The sequence below is a fragment of the Micropterus dolomieu genome, linkage group LG20 (genome assembly GCF_021292245.1).
Source record: "Micropterus dolomieu isolate WLL.071019.BEF.003 ecotype Adirondacks linkage group LG20, ASM2129224v1, whole genome shotgun sequence".
In the NCBI taxonomy this organism is placed as follows: Eukaryota; Metazoa; Chordata; class Actinopteri; order Centrarchiformes; family Centrarchidae; genus Micropterus; species Micropterus dolomieu.
In genome coordinates, this window is record NC_060169.1 from 18,997,674 (window position 1) to 19,023,212 (window position 25,539).

Here is a 25,539-nt window from a genome sequence, read left to right on the forward strand (position 1 = left end):
AAAAAAAAAAAAAAAAAAAAAAAAAAATGGGGAAGAGGGTGTGAGAGGGAAAGGGTGCTCCTGCCATCGCTCTTTTCTTTTCTTCTCTCTATAATCCTGAGGAGGATAAGCTGTGAGGTACACAGAGAGGAAGTGCCATAGACCTGCCGGGATCCAGCACATCCTAGCAGAACATTCCTACAGCCCGGCTATCAGACACGCATATAGACAAATACAGACTGAAACCCCTCTCAGCCACACATAACTACTGTTTGTCACAGTCGCAGTGTGGAGTGGACACAGTGCACACACAGAAATAAAATTAAAATCAGTATGACCTAAATTTGAAACCAAAACTCAGCTTTACCTACAATTTGAAAACAGCTTCAGAAAAAGCTGAGAAGCTGATAGCTTGATTGTACAAACACACACACTGTATTCAGTACTAATACAAGCTGTGATGTTGCATCATCGGGTGACCTGACTGTAAATTAGTGACGAGGAAAACTGACATGCTGATGGTCTGAAATGTAGATCACCTGACTGCGTTTAAACGTCTTTCATACAAGATGTAATTTCTTTATATGAATAAAATCATTTTTAAGTGTTTACATTTAACCTCTGTGTCAATTGTCAAGTACACAATGTTATTTTAATTTAAATTATATTAAATGTTATGTTACAAATATGTAATACAATAAATATGGAAGATGAAGGCAGGAGCTACGCAACTGATGCACTCACAATATTTTAAACCTGTCACACTCTCTCTCGTGCGCATACATACACACACGCGCTTACATTTCAGTTACACAATGCAGATTTCACAGACACAGATAAACAATACGAGGGCAGTTATCACTCCACGGAGCACAGTAACATAGAGGAAGAGGAAGAGGGTGACAAAGAAATAGGGGAGGATAAAAAGACGGCGTGTGTGTCGTCAGAGTCATAGGCCAGAGGGGCCCATGTATTGTTCCAGGGCTCAGTGTGGGGAGAGAAAGGCGACCTGGGCCGCCTCTGTCTAAGCGTCCTCCATGTTTTATGCATTCTGTCCTTTGTGATGATAAGCGCCAGTGCGGAGGGTGGAATGCTGGCCTCCAGGGTCCAAGAGAGGGGTGGGCTTATGGGGGGCTGGGGTGCAGCTCAGTTCAATTTAGCAGGAGTGGTCCCTGTCATCCCTGCTTCGCCCGCGTGTAGGCATATGTAGCCTACACAGACACGAAACCGTTGTTCCTCCCATCCCTGAACGCTAGAGCTAGCTGCTGCCACCCCAAATAGGAAATATTCACAGAGAGTCGTAGCCGCTATGCTACACACACACACACACACACACACACACACACACACACACCTTTTACAATACTGCCAACCCTGGACAGGCATGCATCAAACTGGTCCTCCACTCACAGTCGATACAGCAACCCAGAAATACAAGTCTTTTTCACTGTTACAACACTGCTATCTAACCAACAGCCTTGTTTGTTACAAGACTGATATTGGACATTTATTACAGAAGCAATATTGAAATTCTAGTCAAGGACACAGATCCACACACACATTAAACCCCCCCTTCCATGACTACAACAGTATTCATTTATTATTAGAAATGAATACAAATTTGTATAAATCTGTATCACATACTATTGTGTTCTATTCTGTGACAACTTGTGGATTTCCTTCATTGAAGGAGAGAAAGTCAAAACAGAACCTATACTTTGCTTTTAAACATATTACTGAATGGAGAAAAAAAAAATTATTTCCCCATATGTCTATTCTCTGTGTGCCTGCTATATATATATATATATATATATATATATATATATATATATATATATATATATATATATATATACACACACTGTGATTTGTCTGATTTCGAACACAGGCTTAGATTTTTGGAAACAGTTCAAAATTAATAAATATAAATCACTATAAAAACAAAAGTACATCATAACAAGGCCTTGACTTGGCACATTCAAAAGAAATTAGATTTTCATAATGCCAGTCTTGGTACAAATCACTACACGGCTGTGCATACACAAATTCAGAGGCACATGAGCACCTTCTCAGTCATAACTCTAGTCTACCACAATGATTTAACCAAGATTGTTAACACGATAACATATTGTGAGAGAACAAACCACAAAAATCCCCGCCAACTTCACTTCAAAAAGATAAAAAGGATGACATTGAATAAGAAGAAGAAAAGCTCAAAAGAAGACAGGGAGGGGAATTTTAGAGAAAAGGGGTGCTTTCTGTGGATAAAGAAGAGCCCTTTTGGACACTCTGGGCTGCTAGGATTAAGGATCAGGTACAGCATTCATGCGCACACACACACACACACACACACACACACACACACACCTGAGCATGACAGTCATCTCTTCCACTCTCCCTTCCCACTTTCTCGCTCACCCGTGCTGAGCCGAGATCCCGCCCCCCTGCCGGCTCCTTTATGATAGCATGACATGTACACTGGCCTCAGCAGAAGGACAACTGGAAGAACTGGTCCTCTCTGCAGGGTCTTGCATATTCAAAACCACACATCCGATTCAAAGCCGTCATCCGTGTGGCTACACATGTCCATACAGCTAATGGATGACATGGACCGTTTACGTTCTTATCTAAAACCAGTGAAGACGCATCCACTCAAAGATAGACCATATTCATATTTATAATGCTCAGCCTCTTGTGGAGCAAATGGTATACAGTGAAAAGAAATTAATTTAAACTGACTGATAGCCATGTACTAAAACACAAAATTAATAATGATATAAAATCATTTGTTTAAACATTTCTATTCACACAAGACACAAAATCATTCTATATTCTGCTTGTCAGAGCATAATTAGGTGGATTTTTGTGTTCTGTGTGCATACCTAAAGTGTGTTTAATCTCCCATGTATGGACATGTACGGCAACCCAAGGAGGGCTCTCTCACGGTGCCAGTGCCCGAACACGGAAAGGTAGGAGTAAAGGAGGGAGAGATGCAGAGACACACTGAGAATGAGATGGAGAGAGAGAAGGGAGGGGGGAGACAGAGAGAGAGAGAGAGAGAGAGGAGGAAAAGGGGTTATGACAGCCAGAGGCGCGGTCTCCCCTTTCTCTGTGGTACCCCCCAAACCATGAAACGAGCCTATCCATGACAACTGCCACTTGCTTCATCTCATTTCCCCAACTGGAAGTGCCATTGCTGCTCATACAGGAAAATGCTATCTGTATACTCTGAATATACCTGTCATTGAATATGGTAGGGGAAACAGTGGATAACCGTTTTGTTGCTGTGCAGGATCAGTGGCCACTGCACATCTCCGCAGTAAAAACTGTCATCACATCGCTGCATTATAACACCAAATATTTTCTTCATTATACGAATAACAATCATAACAGCAACAACACACAGATAGCAAATCCACCATATGTACTTACATGAATAATCATAACTAGAATCATGTTCAATCCCTAAATGCAAGGTACTGCCATTATAAATAAACAAACTTGCATATTTTTATCATTTTGATCTTAACAGACAAAGGATTTTCTTATGTCTAACACATTCAAATAACATGTTAACAATTTAGTTTATTTTTTAAAACCATGTAGGTGTAATGGTTTAAAACAGTGGCCTGATGTCAGAAAAGATACACGAAGCAATTCAAAATAAATTCAATGAAATTAATTTATCAAATCAGACTGTGTGTGATTGAGTGAAATATTTGCATGAGAGTATTTTTCATTATTCTGAACAACTGAGTCATTTACTGTTTTCCCATTTTTCCTTCAGTTATGGTATACAACCTAACTGCACCTAAATGTTTTATTCATATAAATCTAAAAATGTTTTCTTGAAAATATAAAAATAATTTAAGAGAAAATAAAAACCTAGCTTTGATAAACAAACAAAAAGGAAAGAAGTAACTCTGACCACAAGTAATGAGTTCAAATTCTTTTCATTTTCAATTAAAATTCTGAAATGCTGTCTGTGGTGAAACCATCACTCTGTTGGTACTTTAACAGCTCACACTTCTCATGAGATAATATAGTTAGCTACACCAAACACAGCGTCTGACAAACACACATTTGAAACGGAATACATAGAAATAAAGCCAATGGCATTCCTATACCTTTGCCAGCAACTGTTATAATTAAACATAAATATGACAATGAGACGAGACAGGAAAATCAGACAGGTGAGATGACAGTAAACATTTCTGCTGTCTTTGTTTTGTAAAAGAAGACAGAGAGAGGGAGGAGGAGGATGAGGAGAGGAGTGTTACTGTCAGACAGGGGAGGAAGGGAGATCACTCGAGTTTTGGCACAGCAGCCTACCTGCCCTGTACACTATTACACCTTTGAGTTTCTAACACTGGAATCTAAACACGCATGATTTACTGTGCACCTACACACACACACAAAATACTGGGTTAAAGAACAACACACATTACAAAAAAGAGCAAGGAACTAAAAATGACAATTATCACTGATTTAAAATGATTGATATGAAAGTCAGTTTCCCCTCTTTCTCCCAGGGCTAATCTCTTTCCGTCTGCTCCTCTCCAGTCTGAAAGGTAGGGATCTGTTTATTTGACCTCTTCCCCTGATTCCTCCTCCATGGCCTATGGTTATCTGACCCCTCCACCCAACCCCCTCAACACTCCTACCATCAGCCCCCTCTTTTTTGCCTCTCTCTCACTGCCTGACAGCCTTAAACGTTTTGTTTTATTAAACCTGTTACTGGTCTATTTTTGTTTCTCCCACCCTAAACTAAAGCCAAAGTCTTAATCCTGCAGATGCTGACAACCACAAGTGCTTTGTGTGGCTCCCAAAACATACCAACAACTACCATAACCCTTTTCTCCCAGCCAGACCCACTCTCTCCCCATCCTCCCTGGGCTGTTTGCGCGGGTGTTTCCTCTTTTTTCTTTTTTATCTCTGCACTCACTCCATGACCCCTGTTCCCCCTGTTTTTTGCTGTCTGACCTACCCCTCCACCCACACACACATAGCTCATCGCCCCCCTTTCTGTTTCCCCCAACGGTACACATATCCTATCCTTGCCTCTGCACGCTTGCAAAACCTATTTTTCCCTTCTTTCTTTCCCTGTCTCTATGTCGCGAAAAATACCCAAGACTGACTTATAATTCTCGCAGCCTTTTCTGACTGTATGCAGCTCCATCCTATCCGAAAAGTAGCCGCTGTTTTTTGGTCATATTTGTGGAGATTTTCGGCAAGCAAATTACACCTAAGCGTCAAGATGACAGTTACCATTTCCGTTGTCTTTATTTTTTTCCGATCAGATCATTTTTTGGGCAAGATTGGTAACAGTGTAGTTATAGGCAGGATTAAACTACATATTTTTGGAAAAGGCCCATTCAGCTTACGTTGGCTCTCTTTGAAAGCCTCGTTTGTGTTTTCCTCCGAGAGTGCAGCCTGTTCTATTTTGGGTATGTGGACGATATCTTGTAGTTTAACTTTACAAAATCCTACAAATGTTAACTGCTGAGCGGCAACTAAATGCATGCAATGACCTATAGGTTTAGCCTGGACCATACTTTAAGTTTCCGGCAGTAACTTTAGAATGATTATGTCTGCTTAAGGTCAGACTAATAGGGCAATGTTTTGTTTTCATTCCGGTCAGCATTTCTCGAGGAAAAAAAATGTTCTCTTGAAAGTCAGATACGGTAGCCAAGTAGTTCGAGGGAGCAGCTACAGCCTGCCTATGTCTTCCCGAAACCACATGTCTGTTCTCTGAAACGCAGCTCAGACTCTCAGGCGGTCCGTCCACAAGGTCCTGCTGATCCGCTCTTGTCATGAAGGAGACCCGGGGCTTCGTTTTTCCTCAACACACCACATTCACGTAACACACAACCGCTCGCAAACATGAACCCCTCGCGCACGCATACACGCACACAAACACACACGTCGATCGATTTGCATGTGACTTCGTCAGGGAATGAGCGAGAATCGACTTAAAAACAACGCATCAAAGAGGCAAACAGCCATGAAAAATAAAAAAGAAAAGAAGGACAAAGTGGGGTAAAGAGGGAAAGTGTATCTATAGAGGAACTGAGCCAGGGCGGAGGGATTGCACATTTCAGAGAGAGACGTGTCGGAGAAGACCAAAAATGTGTTTATCCAGAAGAGGATTTTAAAAGCACACGACGGTGCTGAAAGCCGCTGGATGTGGCAAGTGCCAAATCTGTCAAAATAACAAAAACGAGAGATGTCCCCTTTCGCCGGACGCACACGGACCCACAGGCTGGACTTGGAGCTCCTTTTCTGGGCTGCGCTCATGTGGAGCTGCCGCTGCCCTTCGTCCGCTCAACACAGCCCCTTTCTTAATGCATCTGTGCCTTAAAACACGCTTCTCGACACCCATAAGCCCACTATACCTTTTCCCGATCCCACCGAAATGCACATATTTGTTTTAAAACCGTGTTTTTCTACGGTCAACTGCTTGGAGAGGATCGCTGTCTTGCCCATTTCTTATCTTCCATTCATGAGGAGGAGAGGACGAACGCTGATGTAAACACAGGTAACGATACGAATAAAACCGAAAATAAACCAAACTACTTGCATGAAATGAACTTGTGATCGCCAGTCTATTCTCACATTGTGAGAATAGCCAGCTCCGCTACATGGAGAAACTACGAACAGATAGGAAAGAGATTCAGATAAGTCTACAGCGAAAAGAATAGGATCGTGGAAACACAAGAGAGGAAAAGAGACAAACGCAAAGTTGAAACTTACAATTTGTCGCTGCCGCTTTGTGATCCTCGCTTTTTAATCCAGTATTGAGATGATTTAGCTAAAGATCCCATCAAGGCAGTCCCGTTTTGGTCAGTTTGCGCTTAGGGTGGCAAAAGAAAGATCATTGTTGTTGCGGAGTGTAAAAAAACGAAGTAGGTAGCTACTAGCTATTAGTTGTTAAAGGCAATATAAAAATAATTTGGATGCAAAGCAGGCGATGAGTCTTGTGTTAGAGGGAGCGAGGAAGAGGTGAAAGTGAGATCTGATGATTGAAAAGAAAAAACTCTTTGGATCTTTATTCCTGCTAATTAGTTTCCTGCAAAAAATGGCTGTGATTAATTCAGTGCGCATGTGCTTCATTACACAGGCACGAAGGGAAGGGCTAATTAGCCGCCTTCTGGATCAATAAGATTCAGCAAAGGAGAGAGCTCGGGAGAGAGAGGGAGGGAGAGAGGGAGGGAGGGAGGGAGAGAGAGGGAGGGATGGATAGATAGATACAAGTAGAAAAAAGAGGAAAGTAATGATCAGGAATTGAAAATATGGAATTAAGAACAGCGGAAAGTAAGAGTTTGATTAGACGGAAGACAGTGAAAGTTAATACTGGAGCAGGCAGCCGCAGCAGGCAAAGCCCGACGCTACAGGCACAGCTTTTCCTCCGCTCTTTTTCACTTTTTGAAACGTTTTTGTACCGGCTTTTGCTTTTTTAAATGAAAGATATGCACATAATTTGGCCACCATAAGTACAGAAGCGATCGTGCTTTATTTTATTCTGTCTCTTTCAACCCAAGTTTGTCATTTTAATCGTGTCAAAGCTGCAGCACAGGACTGTTTTTCCAGTTAGTTTACAGTCCACGTTTGAACAACTTATTGAAATACATAACTGAGTTACGGCGGCTGTAGTGACTAAAGTGGAAATATGCTATTCTTCAGCGTTGTGTAGGTTACTTGTAATTATGCAAACAGCTGTGGTGTTTGTAAAGAACTAAAAACAAAAACTCGCAAAATGTTTAAAGCTATTTCTGTATGCAAAACTGTAGGTACAGCAACATAAAGGCTGCCACGATGTAGCCTACTATTGTAATCTGCAATGGACAGAGTTTGTCAAGTACAGTGGCACCTGGATAATATCGGAGCTAACAACGTATTTGTATTGGTAAATATATATTTTAAGTATAAAGAGAAATACAAAATGATCAAGACACAAGTTGACATTAAGTAGCCACTGTGCGTAGCTTCAAAATGTTTTGCTTTTATCAACTTTACGTGATTCAACCTATAGGCTACACAGCATTTAGGGAAATCCCAGAAGATTTTTATGTTTCGATTGCAAACAAATATTAATTGAACGATGATAGGCTAAATGATGATGAAGTGAAGACTAAAGACTACTTTGATAAAACTTACATGTTCCTCCTTTCTCAAGTCACGCATTAGTGTGTATGCATGGAATAAACTGAATAAAACAGTAAAATTAAGACTCATAAGTAAATTTAAAAAAAAGTTAAATCCAGCTTTATAAAATATGCCATAGATGAATGACGGAGGATATGAAGGACGTGTCGTTTTTACAGTTACTGACAGGTTAAAATACAGGATAATACTTTATAAAACAAATATTGTAATATAAAAGAAACCTATTGTTTCAGTGATGTAAGGGCATGCATAGCATAAAGGTTCACACATTTTTTCAGGGAAATTGGGAAACTCCAGAGAACTGCTTTGTAGCATATTAGTGCCATATGCAAAGCAAGTTCAGCTCTTTTTTATAAATACTTGTTAAAGCTTCATTGTATCCTATATGGATGTAACAATTTATTTAAATATTTGAAACATGTGTCGCGGGTGTTAACAAAATATAAATAGGGTTATCCTTCTTACCCAGCACACCAGTGGAAGCCTTGTAAGTGTAGCTGTACCACAGAGGGATGATGGGGGGAAACAGGTTATCGTGACATCTGTTACGAAACTGGTGGGAACACGTTGTCAATAGGTGTAGGTTCTCTTAAATAAAAATAACACTATAAATGTGCGACAAGGTGGCAGAGTTGTATGAAGGCGTTTGGTCAGCTCGGGCCAGTATGCATTAAATGTGCTATAGTATATATGATATTATGACAAGAAGCTCAAATGGTCAGTGTCTCATCTCATTTTGATATGTTTCGTGAGTAGGGATTTGAAAATGCCTTTACGATCAATACTAACATACATGTGTTGAGGTTCTCTCGTTTGTTTTTCTTAATAATCTTTCCGTAAAGCACTTTGCCTCTGTAACTGATGTCCTCTCGTTTCCTCCGAGTGAAAAGACTGTATTGCAAAAAAAAAAAAAAAATCAGCCTTTGAGTCTCTCAGTGCTCTTTGTTATGATAATTTTATTGTTGATTCTCTGAGGGAAATGGACAATCCCTCACCCTCAGTATGCACACTTTCTGTGCAAACAGCTCCATATAGAGTCCTGGTCCACTGAATACAAGTAGCAGCTTTCACTGATCACATAACGTGCTATGTTTATTGAAACAATACGGATTTGATAGTCTGCAACTATATACTGAATTCCGATACAGGCACACATACTCTGATCCAAACATTGTCCAAACATGCTATAGAACCTAAAATAGCCATTTAAACAACACTGTGCAGGAGATAAGCCATTACAGACATAATAAAACGACCTGAGCTATTTTATTCAGACGTGTGTTGACTTGCATAGCACAGATAAATCTAATGCCTGTTTTTATTTTTCTAAGATTGCACAGACCGATATGTTAAGCAGCTTTTCGTGGTGTTGTAGTGGTGAAGATGGCTGATGAAATATATAGGCTATATTTTACATTTTCCAAAGGCCTCTGACTTAAAGGTTAAAAAGGTTATGAAATCCCCATGGGATGCAGCGTTTCTGCAGATCAAATAGCACATCCCTTAGAAGAGCTTATGAAAATAAAACTTCATATATTGAAGCCTATATGACCAAGACTCAACTCACCCTCTCCATCTCTCTCTCTCTCTCTCTCGCTCTTCCTGCTGCTAAAATATATGGTGTGCTGTAACATGGCATTTCCTCAACACTTGCCTTTCATAAGCCGAGCCAGGCACTGATACCTGTTTTTAAAGCAACGTAGCATCTGCTGTATAGCATGCCTCTCTCAGAAACACAAGAAAACGGCATCGCTCCGTCGAACAGCTCCGCACATATTTGCAGTGTGAGAGGCAGGGCTGCAGGAATCTTGAGGATTTGTGCTTGTCTGCTCTCTCGGGAAGAAGAGATTGTAAAAATGAATAGGTTGAAAATAACGTGCGAGGGGAGCTAAAGGGGCTTCGAGATAATAAAAGAGTCTGGTGTAATTTGAGGCTTGTAGGAGGCAGCTTTGAGCCAGTCAGTCGCCTAAAGCCTAACAATGCAAACTTCAGTTTACAAATTTATGCAAAGGCCTGATTGACATTACTCCATCAGTGACCATATTGAGTACGGTGTTGGCTAAATCAAAAGAGGACCAGCCAGACGGAGGCCTTGATGCTTTTAGGGCCTATGCATCACTGAAGAGGGAAAAAAGGGGGAACTGACAGGGTCTGAAGCTTTTGTGTTGCCAGCGTTCAATTGCGCCTCTCTGTGGGAAGGATAACTGTCCACGTGCCAGCCTCAATAGGCACACATCGATGAGTGGCATTGCAAATTCAACACAACCTGTGGCTATGACAGCCCGTGGATATGACAAAGAAAGGCAGACTAGCTTAAAATGCAAAATGCTCCGTAGATGTGGGGCACATGAAAGCCCTTGACCATCACCAGAGCTGCAAGGAACAAAACAGTGCATTCAGTCAGAGGGTAAAGGCCCATAATCGTGCTTGAACCGTTGCTCTGTGATGGGGTTTCGCACACCCATGTGCACTATTTGTCAACTTTTTTGAAATATTTATTTTAATGTATTAAATTTAACTTCGTTATTACATATATGTATCTGGTACTGTGTGCGTGCACGCGCGTGTTCGCACGCACGCGCCATCCCAGACAAAGCACAAAGGGAAACAGAGGAAATGAGCAGGGGTGAAGGTATTTAAAGATAAAAGCTGCCATCGAGGAAAGTCCTATAACTTTATAAATAGATAACAGCACTTATATTCCGAAGGATTTGGGGGTTTATGATGCTGATAGGCTGTAATATTAACAAGGAGGGTGCCAGTCATGTGTTCAGGCTATAGTAAACAAAGATAAAAAGGGCATCAGACATTCTTTAGGAAACAGGCTGAGTAAGATTATGCTATGGAAATATTTCTAAATAAAAAAAACCTACAATAGGTGGTCTGAAAGCTCAAGATGGGACACAAAACAAATAACGCTGGACTTAATGTTAAAATGACAAATAAATTGGCATTTTACTTTAGTGATGAGGATAAGATAAAGACACCTTAAAGGCAGTATGAGACCTGCAGCGCCTGTATGTTGGATTCTCTTCTGAGTGACCCGCTGCGGTCACTGAGTTGTGCGTGTTTCCTGAAAGGCAGATCCTTATACTTTAGCCTATGTTTTGTTTCTGAAATAGAGATGATTCACATTTTTCATTAATAGCATTAGCAGTATATTAGTATTCTTTTTAGGCTATAACTTGTAAGGGGGGGGGGGGGGGGGGGGGGGGGGGGGGGGGTAGATTTGAATTTTGAATTTTAATATCATTATTTGTCTTTTTTATGATTCTCGACTGAATGAAACCGTTAAGGCTGCGCTGCACCACAACATCACTGCACATGAGAGCGGCTGGTGTCCGGCTCTCATGTGTCTATAGGGTGGATAGGGCACCGCAGCCAGGTGCAATGGGAGCGCCCTCTTATGTTCAGCCTGACCACTGGGATCAAGCAGCGCATCAACTCTCTTACAGGAGCCAAGCGCCTGCGGACCAGCTGCTCTTTGCAAAAGCGCGCCTTTGCTTTTCAGTCTACATTTTCAGTTTAACATTAGGCTATATATTAGACTGCCTTGCGTTTAAATGATGTAAATTAACATGGTCGGGTTATTGCGTGCTCATGTAGACAATGCACGGCGGAAATCACAAACATTTCAGATAAACATTTCACCAAAATAGTTGGTCTATCCATCACTGTCCCAAACTGCCATCATTTTAAAATAGCCACTTGGCTGTTAGGGAGTGCCAATGAACAAAAGCCCAACAAAGATCAAAATTTAGCCTCATTAGCGGAGCATCCTGCAGAAATCAGCACAATTCACATACAATTCTATATTCAGAAAAATACATTTAACTAAAAATATGCAGGCCTATATTTAATTAAAGATGACCTTTTTTGAGTCCTGATGATTTGTATATGACTGTGGATGCAGTATATTTTACACACTAGATGGTTTTCCACAATCATGCTTAATGTCCCTGGTGGACAGAAAACACATTTTTGCAAACCTTTAGGCCTACTTATATGAAGTGTATTCCTTCGACTTTATTTTCTAAAGCAGTATTTGCAAGTATTCTAATATTGCACCTGCCCTGTGGCCTCGTAGTTTCCTATGTTTTATCCTCATGTCATGCTTAGCACGCGGAGAATATTCTTGAAGTGGGTATAACTCAGTGTGGTGATTTTTTGGTGTGAGCGAGTAGCCTTGTGTATCAAACTAAAATGCAACGTTTGTAATTGTCATTGCTGCTGTTTTACATCTAGTTTTACCTGTATAACAGCATGTATTATTACAGATCATTTACTCATCATTCAACTGGTTTTCACTTTATTACAGATGCATAATTGTATCCCCACAGTAGAAATCTGCCCTCAGTGACTTAATCTTGTACTGTTCATATTGGTGGATATTTGCGTTATAAAATAGGCTATAACGTTATGAAAATGCTGTTATGTTAAACGCCTGTGTGTTGATGATGTGGGTTCTTTTTATTTATTTTTTTGCTTGTTTTTGTTGTTCCAGATGTCCTGTATGTCTAATTATGGGAATGGTTTGGCTTCTGTTTTATTTATTTTCTTTGCTATTTGTTGAATCTGATTGTTTACTGCAATATGTTTCAATAGATTTGATTGATATTTTAGTTTTGTTTGGTGATCTAAGTAAATACTCTTGCAATAAAAATATTTATATTAAAATGCTTCTTTACAAAATTCGATGTATCATCTGTTTGTTTATTTTTACATCTTTTAACATTGAATCCTGAGATTAAAATATTTCTAACGAAAATGTCAAATTGTTTTATACACGGTAATGATGGATCGTATGCACACCAGACATCATATTTATGAATTCAGTTGTGAAAAAACAGGACCGGTTTCCTGCTGCTGGTGTTGTGATTTTTAGAGTTTGGAATAGAAAAAAAAAATGACGAGCGGCCGTCTGGTCAGTCTGCCTCATTTACATGAGAAACAAGAAGGCATATCAATTCCACTCTCTGTCATCCATTTACTCGTCCTGCCAGTACTACCTTATTAATGACCACATGCATTATTCAAAAACAGTTTGAATTTTAGAAAAATAGTCGCGTTAACACATAATCAATCCAAATCTGATGTCTGTCAATATTTGAAAAATGTCCTAAAACATCTAACATGTCCGATGCTTGCTGACTTTACCTGATTGTCCAGATCATTTCCTCCAGACCACCACTGCTACACACACACACACAAGGTACACGTTACACACACAGACCCCCCCCCCCCCCCCCCCAAAAAAAATCAAGTGTGACTCTCTCTTTTTCTCAGTCTCATTCTTCCTGTCTCTCTCTCTCCTTCCTCTGTGCTGTTGTGCTGTGCGTGTGTGAGCGTGTGTCTGCATGTAGGATTGTGTATGTGTGTGAGCGTGTGTAGAAGGGGGTATCACCATGTCTCACCATATTTTAAAATTAGTTCCGAAATTAAGAAATATTAATTATTTTATTTTAATTATTATTTTTAATTATATTATTATTTTTTACCTTATATAATTATGTTATTATTTCAAAAGGGCACAGGTGCAAATGTTCAAAGGGCTCCCTCAAACTAATGTAAAACAACAACAACAACAACAACAACAACAACAACACACACACACACACACACACACACACACACACACACACACACACACACACACACACAACAACAAAACTGTATGTGAGCCTGCCAAGCCTCAGTCCAGCCTCATCACACCTCATCAGCTTCAAAGTTCATACATTTTTGTAAGAAAATACAAGAGTTTATTTTTCAAACTAGTTATTGATATTATGATTAGCTGTGTGCTCCATTAAAAACTCAGGAGAATGTAATTAAAAGATGCTGCTAGTATATTTTGCTTGTGTTTTTTCTTTTTGTATGTTTAAAAACAAGATGTTAAGGAACAGATATATACTGTAAGGCCACCCAGATATAAATTCCAAGCTCATGAATAGCAAGAACACTGTGCAATTGAACGGGCAAGACAAAAAATAAATAGAGATTAAAAAAACAAAACATAAAGGCAATGCTTTAAAGTGTTAAGACTGAGGAACCAGGTATTACAATTAAAAAGCGTTTCACGCCAAATTGTCCACTAAATATGTACTTTTTGAAGAAAATACACCCATAACTGAAGAACAATTTGTAAAGAAATAAATAAGCAGAGACCAGACCTTCTGATAATGCATATTTCAGGTCGGGGATATAGTGAATAATGGAGAAATCCTGAGAGCTGCTGTCACAGACTTAGGGTGAGAAACAGGAGGGACTCGTGGGGTTTTACTCGCTTTGGAGAGGCTCACTGAAACAGAGGGATCCCAAATCAGAGCCATATGAAGCACTCCAGGCAACAGCAACACTAGCTGGTGGTAAACCGACCCAAACAGAAAGAGGGAGAATCACGGATCCCTGCAACGCCAAACCTATTTAAATGCCAGTTCGTGCTCGCTGCGTTCTGCACTTGAAAGTAACAAACCTATAAAGAGAGTAATTTTCCTTGATGTCGAGAAGAGCTCCCAAACAATACGACGCGATGAAAGATGACAGGTGGAAGCGACATAGAAGGCAAATACAGATCCAGGATTATCGCCAGGGGTCAAATCCTAATCCTGCGTCACACACCGCCTCTGGATGCCCCCGCCTCATCTATCTACAGTAGGCTATGGCCTAGGTCATCAAACAGACAGCAACGATTAAAATTTTGTCTTGTCTAATTCATAGTCAAATCCAGAAAATGCTAAATAAGTAATAAGAGAGGGCTTTTATGCATTTCGTATAGTTTTAAATAACGTATAGGTCTATAAGGCTGTAAATATGCAAACTTAAACACCCAATTGCTTTTTATTGGAGAACGAATCAGGCGTAAAGAGTTTTACAATTCAAATCAATGACGTTAATATGAGGACAACAGCGATGCAAATGAATGAATAATGACTAATAGGCTATACAATGACGACAACGGACAAAAGCAGCCTAACTCCATATGACAGCTCTGGATTTTTCTTTACATACCCAGTGGCTTTTTCAGTGTTTGACGGTGACATGGACCCAGTGGCCTACTACACACGTTCACACGCTAACAACCAGCACACTCAGTGGGCTGCTATGCAAACAAGAGAGAGAAGTGAACACAGCCATGGCTGGGATCCTGCAGAATTTTACATGTGTGGAAATCAACAACTCATATCACACTTATTCCACACAACGCCCCTTGATGCAGAGGCAGCATTTGTGCAGCATCTAGCTAAGAGAGGGACCCAACAAAGCTCATCTGAAGCCTCATGTCATCAAACCTCCAGAGTTGTGAAGGAGCCTTCTGGACTAAAAGCCAGCTGGAGTTGTGTGAAAGTAATTTTTGATGGTCAAAGCAACTGAGGCAGAATTGTGGATGTTTAACCCCCATCAGCTCTCCTAAACCTTGCCTCTGTGGCAGGTGATCCCACTCATACTTGCTGTGGGTGGTGAGTTGGGAGGGTAGGGGTCATGGAGAATTGCCTGTCCATCAATTGGTTTGGCCCCTGTGCTCTAAATACCTTAGTGGAGGTGAGCCCCCCTATAGCCATATGTGTTTCTGGAGCCAATAAAACCAAGTGATTAGTGGAGCGGTTCCTTTTTTAGGTGTTGGCTTGTTAAGAGCGTTAAAAGGTATTTACTTTTGCATGACAGACTCACTACAGGAGGGGTCGACTAAGACCTTCAACGGGGAGCCCTGCACCAGTCCAATGTGCTCTTCCCCTGAGACATGTTACTACTGCATGTATGGATGTCACGTTGGCCTTGCATATCAGGCATAGGGAAGACCCTGAAGAACGTGTATCCTTGCTACCTGCACGGCCAGCTCACATGGCCTGCTTTCCTACCAAGATCACCTTTGTGTTAATTTCAGCAATGTGTAACAGTTGACTGACCCCATTCCTGTGGAAAAAAAACCCTTTACCTAATTCAAGCGCATACTACACTTTTTGTTTAGCTCAGTTGGTAGTCTGGCTGTCTGTCTATTGTGTATCAGACACAGGAGGTTTGGCACTGTAGAGAGTGAATCATGACAGCATGGAAAGGCTATGGTCCTCGCTTAACTGTGTTAACAAACACACAGACATTTGCATGAGTGTGACTGACATCATGCTAGAAGAAATTAGAAACAGTGTTATACCACTTCTTATTCCGTCAGATATGTGGTTACTGAATAATTTGTAATGTTGTGTGTGTCTACAACCATACTGTATCAGCTGAATCGAATCCAGTTAAACAAGTTGTTTTGCTGTTTATAAGGGCAAGAAGATATCAACATGAAAAATTGTCTTTGAAATCCAAAAGGTCATACCCTCCCTGTGGTCAAATGACAGACGGAGAGATGTGATGTTCTCTTTCATAGCTTAGAGGTTAAAATGTGTCCACTGGATCACAGACACAATAATTCTCCACATGGCAGCTTGTGAATTCATCTAGAATCATCACATTTTCAAGTTGGTCTCTTGCTCATCTTGAACTTGAATTACAATTGAAATTTGCAATGATTTTATGCATAATTGTGCTATTTTTACGTTTTTTAACCTACAGTTCTCATTTGAGAACGTAAACCAAATATACAACCAGCATGATCCACACCATGAATACATGTGTAAGTAGTAATCATCAGAGTTTGATTTGTATTTTCTTTGATGTATTGCATTTTCTGACTTGTATTTATGGATTAAAACTGATTCTATGGTGTATGTTCGTCAACAGTTTTTTTAGGATTTAACAAGACATCTCGACTCTAACACAATACATGATAAGTAAAATTAAGGATTACCCTTTTAATTGTAAATCAAATCATCATATGCATAGGTCAGTAATATAGTGATCTTGATATTTTCTTCTAACCCCATTCATAAGAGTGAGACATTAACTGTGGTGGCTGCTTCAGATTTTCCTTTCTGAGTGTTTCAATACACACACATCTGCAAGTATATATTGCAGCACATGCCAGAAGCCACTGTGTTTCTCTGTAAGCTAAGACATAACTGTCGAGCCACGCACTGATACAGTGGAATTGTGAGCTATATTGGCAGTGCTTGTGCATTCTGAACATTCACATGAGATATAAAGCATGTAACAAGAATCATAACCTGTGTTTTGTCTATTTTTTGATCTCATGTTTTTGAATATGTGCAAATACATTTCCTCAGGAAGAAAAGGGGGCGAGACAGAGGAAACTGCTTTTTAACGTATTCTGTTTAGAATTGTAAATGTATTGCATAGGCTCTGCTGTCCAATTACATATATCTTTCATGTATGAAATCATGCATGTCTTTTTCTCTAAAAGGGGGGAGGGCTGGCACAAAGGGAGCAACCCCGACTGCAGCAGAACAGTGTGCAGCCCACATGAAAAATAAGGTCTAGTGTTGGAGCCCTGGGCAAGGAGTGCAGCTCCATCAGCACACAGGCCAGGGAGGGGAGCTGCTTTCCTCCAGACTAGAGCCCTCTCAACTCCTGACTCCTGCTGTATTATCGTTGTCCTATTGTTGAGGCAGCTGACCCTTTGGGTCCTAAATCAGACTTTAGAGAAAATACATTTCAGATCACGTCTTTAATTAGCTCCACAACGATAAATATTGTTTCTTCCCCTTTCAAGTGTTTTCTTTTAGCCCATACTATTAATAATCTTTAAAGATACAGAAAGAAAAAATATCTGATTATTTATTTATTTTCTCTTCTTTCATTCTCATTTACAAAACACTGACCTTCTGCTGGATACTAAATTTCAGTGACCCAAATTTTGTAAAATGACTTTGAACTTTTCAAACAAAGCTCTTTAGAAGCAACATTACTCATCTCATATGTCCTCCTGCTTTCACTGACACTTTTGTAGTCCAGTATATTCACTTAATCGTATACACACTTTTTAGTTTTAATTAGGCCTATTTTCAGAGCAAAAACGTATGCAGCTGAGAAGTTTGCAATTTTACCTTTGATGGGTAAAAACTGCCTTGCCACACAGGTACAGAGCTTAATCTCAATATGTTTATATCAGGCACTATGTGATTCCAAGTCATTGCGTGAGAATAAATAAAATCATGCCCTTATCAAGCAGAATAATTTAATATAGTCCAGATAACCTGGAATCAAGTCTTAACTGATGACTGAAAATGTGTTGTCAGTCTTCTGCAAAACAACAGGGAAACCAGACCCTAATAAAACTGGAATAGAAACTAGAAATCAATTTCAAAGTCACTCTGAATGGAAATATTCATTTCACACCCATGTGCTATGAAGCCCCAAAATGGATGTATGCATCAGAAATGTGCGATTTTTTCAGATTCAAACACATACTGTATGTCTACTCTTATACGCAACAGACACACACACACACACACAACATTAAACACACACCCATCTGTGAACACACACACAGCAGTGACATTTTATCAGCTAGTAAATCACTTTTGTCCCCTTAGTAAACTAAAAAACACCCACATCTTGGAACACACATCCCATTGACAGCTTTACTAATAACTGTTACAGAAAATGTACCGAAGAGTGGATACTGTAGATGTGTCATTTCATAAAACCATAAATAAAACATATTCCATGTGAAAACATGAGTATTTTCTTTACACATGTACATATGTTGTTCTGCAGGTTTATTTGTATTTGCTGTGTATGTATGTTTTAACACATCCACACTGTGTGACATATACAGTAGCTAATGAGAATACGCTCATGTATCACACGTGTGATCCACCTGCTCACACACGCCAAGTTGTATCACCTTTCTAGGACACTTGCTCTAGCTCTAGCTGGTCATTGGCAAAATCTGCAAAGAGCCTGTGAAGAACCCAAGGCAAGGGTCTATCAACTTAACAACCTCAACATATTCAGAGCCTCTAATTCGAGAGGAACAAACAGCTGAGCAGAGCATGAAAGCTGGGCATTTATCAGCCAGCCTTTCCTTTACACAAACACTGAAGGCGAGCTAACTGCGTGGGGGACACAGACTGGGGACAAGTTAGCTTCAAAGCCCAGAAGAAGTTAAAGGGCTTAGGGCTTGGACAGCAGGAGCATGGGGGACTTCACAGCCTTACCTGATGGGGTTTTTGGTCTGAGTTGCCACCACACGAAAGCCTCTCTGACTGTGTTTCCTTTTCAAGTGTCTGTTTGAAGTCAGCAGGCAGAAAGGTCACGCCCTCTTGGTCACAGCAGGTTTGTCGAAGCAATGGTGGATGGCCAGCGGCTATTGCTAATGTTCAGACTTTTGTCTCTTTCTTTGTATAAACAAAAAAACAATAAAGATGAATGTAAAGCTATTGATCCGGTGCCTGGGGACCTTAAGAAGGTTTTGGTGATATACTCCTAGAATTCCAGGTATTTCCAGGGTTTTCCAAAGCTATATGGTTTGGGATTTAGGGACTCCCAGGTCACAAGAAGAACAAATCAGGATGACCCCATCACCTGGAACAAGAAACAAACACAGAAAACATCAGAGTCAGAAACATGTTTTGAACACAGTTGGAAATCACGACAGCAAAGAAAGAGTTCCATTGCAGTCCTGTCAGAGCGCCCACAAGTTCTGCACCTCACCCCTGAAATCTGAGCACATAATAAATGTCTTTCAGGAGAAGCAAACCAGAGCGGTATGATACCATCAAGACTTCAAAATTAATCAGCTGTTTTTAGAGCCAACAAAATTAATCTATAATTATTTGTATGCTACTACTGCAGGAAAGCCTCTTATGATTTCAAGATTACATTTAATGGCAAATGAACTGCTGTGAGTAATTCCTCTTCTCATACCACTGAAGACTTTTAAAATGAGAAATGAAAAAGATTTCCGGAGAAACTTAATTTCCCTGTAACCAGAACAAGACATATTCCTGTAATAGCATATATAATTGCCTGTTCTGCAGTGGATCTCCCGTATATGACAACAAAGTCTCATAGACAATACATATTTATTCAACTGTCATTTCCAGCGATGAAAAAAAAAACATGTAAAAAAAGACTTTGAATTCCACATGGGCCTGGTTTGTGAAGCTGGGTAAATATGCTTGTCATATGTTCCAATAGTTCCACAGCGACAGAGATTCAGTTAAGGAATACAGGCGGGAGAGGCAGACAGTTTGTGATAACTGAATAGCTCTTTTGAAGCCACTTCCATTCGGAAACCTTGTGCGATTATTTTTACCTCTGTGGTTAGACTTGAGTTAAAGCCCATGTTTAATTGTTCCCAAGAGTTCTTATTGTGGTGCTGATAAGGAGCTCAGGGAGCAACATTTAAAACTGCATCAAAAATAACTAGACTGTCTCATTGGCCACAGGTCTAAAAGAGTGACAACAAAGGATCCAGGTTAAAAAAAGAAAAAAAAGAAGACAGACAGGGGCAGACGTCTTGTTTGGGTGTGACGGGCTTGTATCTGAATGGTTTTATATTTTTTTTTTGGTCCTGAATTTAATGTGTGCTCAGCTCAACCTTAGTTAGCTACTCTAAATAAGGAGTATACAGTACATTACTTGCTAATCAATAAATAAATGACAGTGTTGTGTCAGCAGTTACAGCAGACAGAAAGCAGGGCTGTTAATTTGTCGTCCCTCTTCGTCTCTCTCTCACTCCGTCCGAGGCCATGACTTACCGGTTTGTCAGTGTGACCTGTGGGAGTGTGTGTGTCGGATCAATAGCCCACCCACAGCAGAGCCGCAGGCCATCCCTGACCTGGGCTATTGATTAGGCCTGGCTCAGCTGCCAATAGCAATGTGCTGGATGTGACACTGGGCTAAGACAGGAGCTGAGGAAAGGGGATTCTGTATTGCCAGTGGCAGCCCCACAGCACACCGCAGATAAAAGTCAATTCCACTTAACCAAATCACTGACAACTAAATAGTTAGCAGATAGAAGAATGCCAAGAGTCTCTAATGGCAGCAGCTGGATGGCTTTGGGGATTTCCGAGCCTGACCTGTGTCGGGGAGCACAACAGGCCATGGGAGCAACACTGACATACGCAGGCCTTTTATGCAGGTTGCATGTCAGTCTGTTTGTCTTTTAATCTGGTCACTTCTCACTCTGCAAGATACACCTGTGGCATAAATACATCAGGGACACCTTCTCTCAAAGGCTCCCTCTAGATTGATTATATATCTCCCCTGGTTTTATCAGGTCTTGATGAATCACTGCATTTTAACTTATTTTAATTATTACATAAATTTATCTGCAAATAGAATAATTAAATCATTTGAAAGTTATCTTAAGAATGCCTTTAAATATAATGTAAGGAATGCTGCTTCCAGTGAAAGAGACACAGGGCAGTGTTTATGACAATGTTTTAAAAGCAGCTATTAAACATAAGCTTTACAGTAGTGGCTCCTGTGCCTGCATCCACAGATGTAATGCAGTCCCACTGAGGTTGTCAGACTCCTTTCGATCCATCTTGCTCCCAGTCATTACCAGTCCATATTAGAGTAGTTTACATGTCACTTTACCGGTCCTTTGCCTTGTGAATGTAATTCTGTGGCCACTGCCGTCTTGTGCATTCAGCGCCTATCTATGGCTCCATATCTCTCCCAGTAATTGCTGAGTGACAGAAAGGCAATACTGACCACTTCATTATGGGACAGCCAGACTGACTGGACATTGGTCTCTTGGCTCTGGGTCACTCTGGCCAGACTGACCTTATCTGCCCAGGTCGACAGGGGTCAGTCCCCCAGAATTTATAAGGACTTTACTAGAGTTGCCGTGGGTGCCATACAGCAAGGTCGCTTGACCCTGGCGGACTGCTTATATCAGGTATTGATTGCAGTTTGTCTACTTCAGTTGAGGCTGGACTAATCTCCCAACACTAGGGTCTCAGGGGCAAAGGCTTCGTATAAAGTTAAGTATTGGAAGTAACAAGAGTGATGGTGGGGCGAGTGGGTACTAGTGATCATAAGAGGGACACAACAAGAGTTGTGGGGCTTTGGGGTTTAAAAAAACAATATGTGTAAGAACAGTGAGATCTAGCAGCAGGACTGGAGCTACAACTGCTGTTCAAACCAGGAAAAGGTTCAATTCTTAGGGTGCACTTGGGGGATGAAGCTCTGTGCATGACAATTTTATAGAGTAATGAAATAAAGGATGTGGTAGCAAGATGTATTGAACAACTGCAGTTCTGTACTTTAAATGAATTTGGGTCTGCAGTCTGAGAATCTGTTCCTTCTTGCTGTCTTCTAAACAAAGATCGGATACCAGTCACCTGTGTGTAAGAATTCAACACGTACTACTATTCACATTGTTTTAATTTTTTGGTTTTCTGCTGTTTGCACCCAAGATGGTTAAGTTAAACAAATTAGGCACTGAGCAGTGTTTGCTCAAATCATGACAACTTATGCCCAATAAAATTAATTAATCCAGCTGCAAAAACAATTAGCTATGAGTCTTTCTGTCAACCATCCTTAGCTATAACATATGGATAAAGATATGTGTGATTGTTAGTCTGGAACTGAATGTGTTTTGGGTGGTTTGTGTGTGTCTGTGCCAGCTCGTGTCTGTGTGAGACCCTTTATGTACATACTAAAGCATCCCCGGTGCTCGTTAGATCTAGTCTCTCAGCAGCTGCTTGGCACCGTTCATATTAAATCACAATAATGGCAGATGAGCTCTCGCGCTAGAGAGACAAGCATCTGTTTGAAACTGCACTTTATTACACTTTGTTCCTTTAATCAAAAAAAACTATGTGAAAAGATAACCCGGTTTTAAAAATCCCAGATAAACAGCAACGATTGCATCTTTAAATAATAAATGATCCCCTGCCTCTTACAGACGGGAATATAACTGAAAATAATTGAAGACAACAATGTCCTATAAGAGCACCACTCGAGCAGTGCTGATTCAGAATCCCTCATAACTTCAAACATTCAGTCATAAAGTATGGATAATCCGTAAAAGAAAGGCATGCGTCTGTTTACAATTTCCTTCTAATTAAGGCTACAGGATGGGGTCTACCTTTGTTAAAGTTGATGTGTGTTTGTTAGACTTCCTGAGAAACTGTACCACTGGCAAATTAGGGGTGGAATACAAAACGAAACAAACAATAACACTCTAATATGATCTGCAGTCAAGGAATAAATATTTCACAATCTGTCTACATTTGACACACTTTCAGTTGAGAACAAAGGAATCCCAAACAACAAATTGCTCAAACTTGGTCTTGAGATGATAAACCTTTTGACCTGCATTAATTCACAAAATCTGTCCCCAATTTGTTTCGAATTTAAGGACACATTGCTACCTCTTTTTTAAGTCAACAAGAAAGTCCGGTTGGCTCAGTCGTGGAAGGGAACAGATTAGAACAGATCAAGAAGGTAACAAACAAAAATTCAGAGTAAGGCAATTTGGGAGCCTATGGCACATTTAAAGATTTAAGCAAAAGCAATGAATTTGGCAAAACATAATGGTGTGCTACTTTATAACCACTGATTAGCCTCCACGTGGAGCCTGGGTGAATGGCTGGTCTTAAAACATGTTCATATCCCTGAGATGATGATACACAACAGCATTTTACTGTATAAGACCAATGGTGAGGTTGAACTAAAGAGTATGGAAAATCAGGTAAGCACCATGCTGATGAAGGTGATGGTTCCTATTTTCCCTCTGTGAACCAGGCCAGCAGTGTGCTGTGTGTCCAAGAGGGATAAAGCAGTGCTTCATGATTAATCACTGGACATAATAAAGCTTCTCACCATGAGCACACAGTCCAGCTGATTCAATGATATGATTGGGGCCGATTAGAAAAGAGAAATAATCATTCCTTACAGTGCATTCACAGTACACTCTAATGATATCTTCTGATTGGACCTTATGGAGAAGATAATAAGGGCCGTCTTCAGAATGGACTCTAAGATTATTTCTTTAACTTCATGAAATGGGGCCACAGGCCTGGATGCTGCAGATTTGAGGATTAAGATAAGCTGACCTTTCACATTATGTTGCCATGTATAAAAGATGAAGTTTACAGTCCTTCATCACATTAGACCTTAGCAATGGTTAGAGCCTCTGTGAAGCCCCTTTGAACATCACAATGGTTTTTCAGACTGGTATACAACAGGCCTCTACCCCCTAGTGTGGGATTACTGTGCTTGCGTGTGTATGTGTGTGTCTGTGCGCGCTAAAAGGGGTGTGTTGAGGACATGCATGCAAGCTTGTTTAGACAATACTAAAGTGCTAATCCAGTGTAAAAACTTTATTCTGTCTCTTTTCTTTTTCATGGTCATGTGGAACAAAAATAAATTTTGAAAAACAACTTGTCTTGACTGGTAGGTAAAATATTTTTACGCCTCAATTTAAATGATGAGGCATGTTAAATTAAACAGATTTGACAGCAATGGACTATTAGTACAGTGTTACTAGCCTACAATCAGTGGATATCAAACATTTTATCTGTCACACGTCAGGCTTGGCCCCTGAATGCCCATGTTAACTCCTCATGTTGTTGGGACAGGTTGCTCTGCCCTGCTAGTGAGACACTCAAGAGGAGAACAGCAGAGCATTTAATTTCCACAGTTCTCCAAAATATCATCATCATAAGTGTGTTGTATTGAATATTAACATCTAAGTATTCTATGAAAAATGAAAAAAAAACCTGTCAAATGGAAGGCAAAGTGTCACTTGTTTCAAATACAAACCAGCATGTTTAAAACATTTTCTTGGATCAAGTGATATTATGTTGAAACTAGAGGAGTGATCCACCTGTCAGTTGCAAATACTGTCACTTCAATCTCAAAACAACTGAAACTATATTTGAAACAAGTCAAGCGATCTCACCCTGATGGCAGGTTTTGAGGTAGATAAAACTAAATTGAAAAAAATAACTTAAATTTGACAAAATTTTGGGTGCTCATGAGCATTCTGATAGTGAGTGACACTTGGATCATATGTGTTCAGCAGAGCCACAGTCTCTACTGGGCTGGGCTGAAGAGCTATAGGATTTTACAGGCATCAGGCTACTGGCCAACATCTCCAGGCTTCTTTGATGTGGGAGGCATTGCTTACCCCTATAACTTACAGCCCAGCTCTGCAGGGACTTATTTTTATAACCTCTATTATTTTCTATCATAAATATTCAAATCCAGATCTTAAATCCAGAGCTTAGTGAGTAGAATAGCCAAAAACAACATGCGGCTCTTCAGCTTCCCCCAGCTCTCGCTCTTCTATAGAAAATCATTATGAAGATTAATATAGAAATCAAACAGAATGTTGAGATGAGACTGTAGGAACCAGTAAAAATAATGCACTCTACGAAAGACTCGGGATGGAATTTTTGGTCAAGGATCTTGGGGTTTTTTGTTCTTTATTTGTTTGAGCATTTTGACACATTCTGCATTTCCTCCTTTTGGCTGTGAATTAATATTTGCAGCTCGAATATTAATCCTGATTCAGTAGTGGATTAG

General features: G+C 40.2%; 1 protein-coding gene across 1 annotated transcript in view; it reads right to left on the reverse strand.

The window, feature by feature from the left end:
• zfhx3b (zinc finger homeobox 3b) overlaps window positions 1–21,544 on the reverse strand; it is a 111,094-nt gene extending 89,550 nt beyond the window's left edge. Inside the window, exons 1-2 of the mRNA XM_046033275.1 lie at window positions 21,517–21,544; window positions 19,209–19,363 (exon numbers count right to left, since the gene is read on the reverse strand). Coding sequence (XP_045889231.1) covers window positions 19,209–19,363; window positions 21,517–21,544 — 183 coding nt within the window. The remainder of the gene's footprint in view (window positions 1–19,208; window positions 19,364–21,516) is intronic.
• Window positions 21,545–25,539: the final 3,995 nt, after the last annotated feature.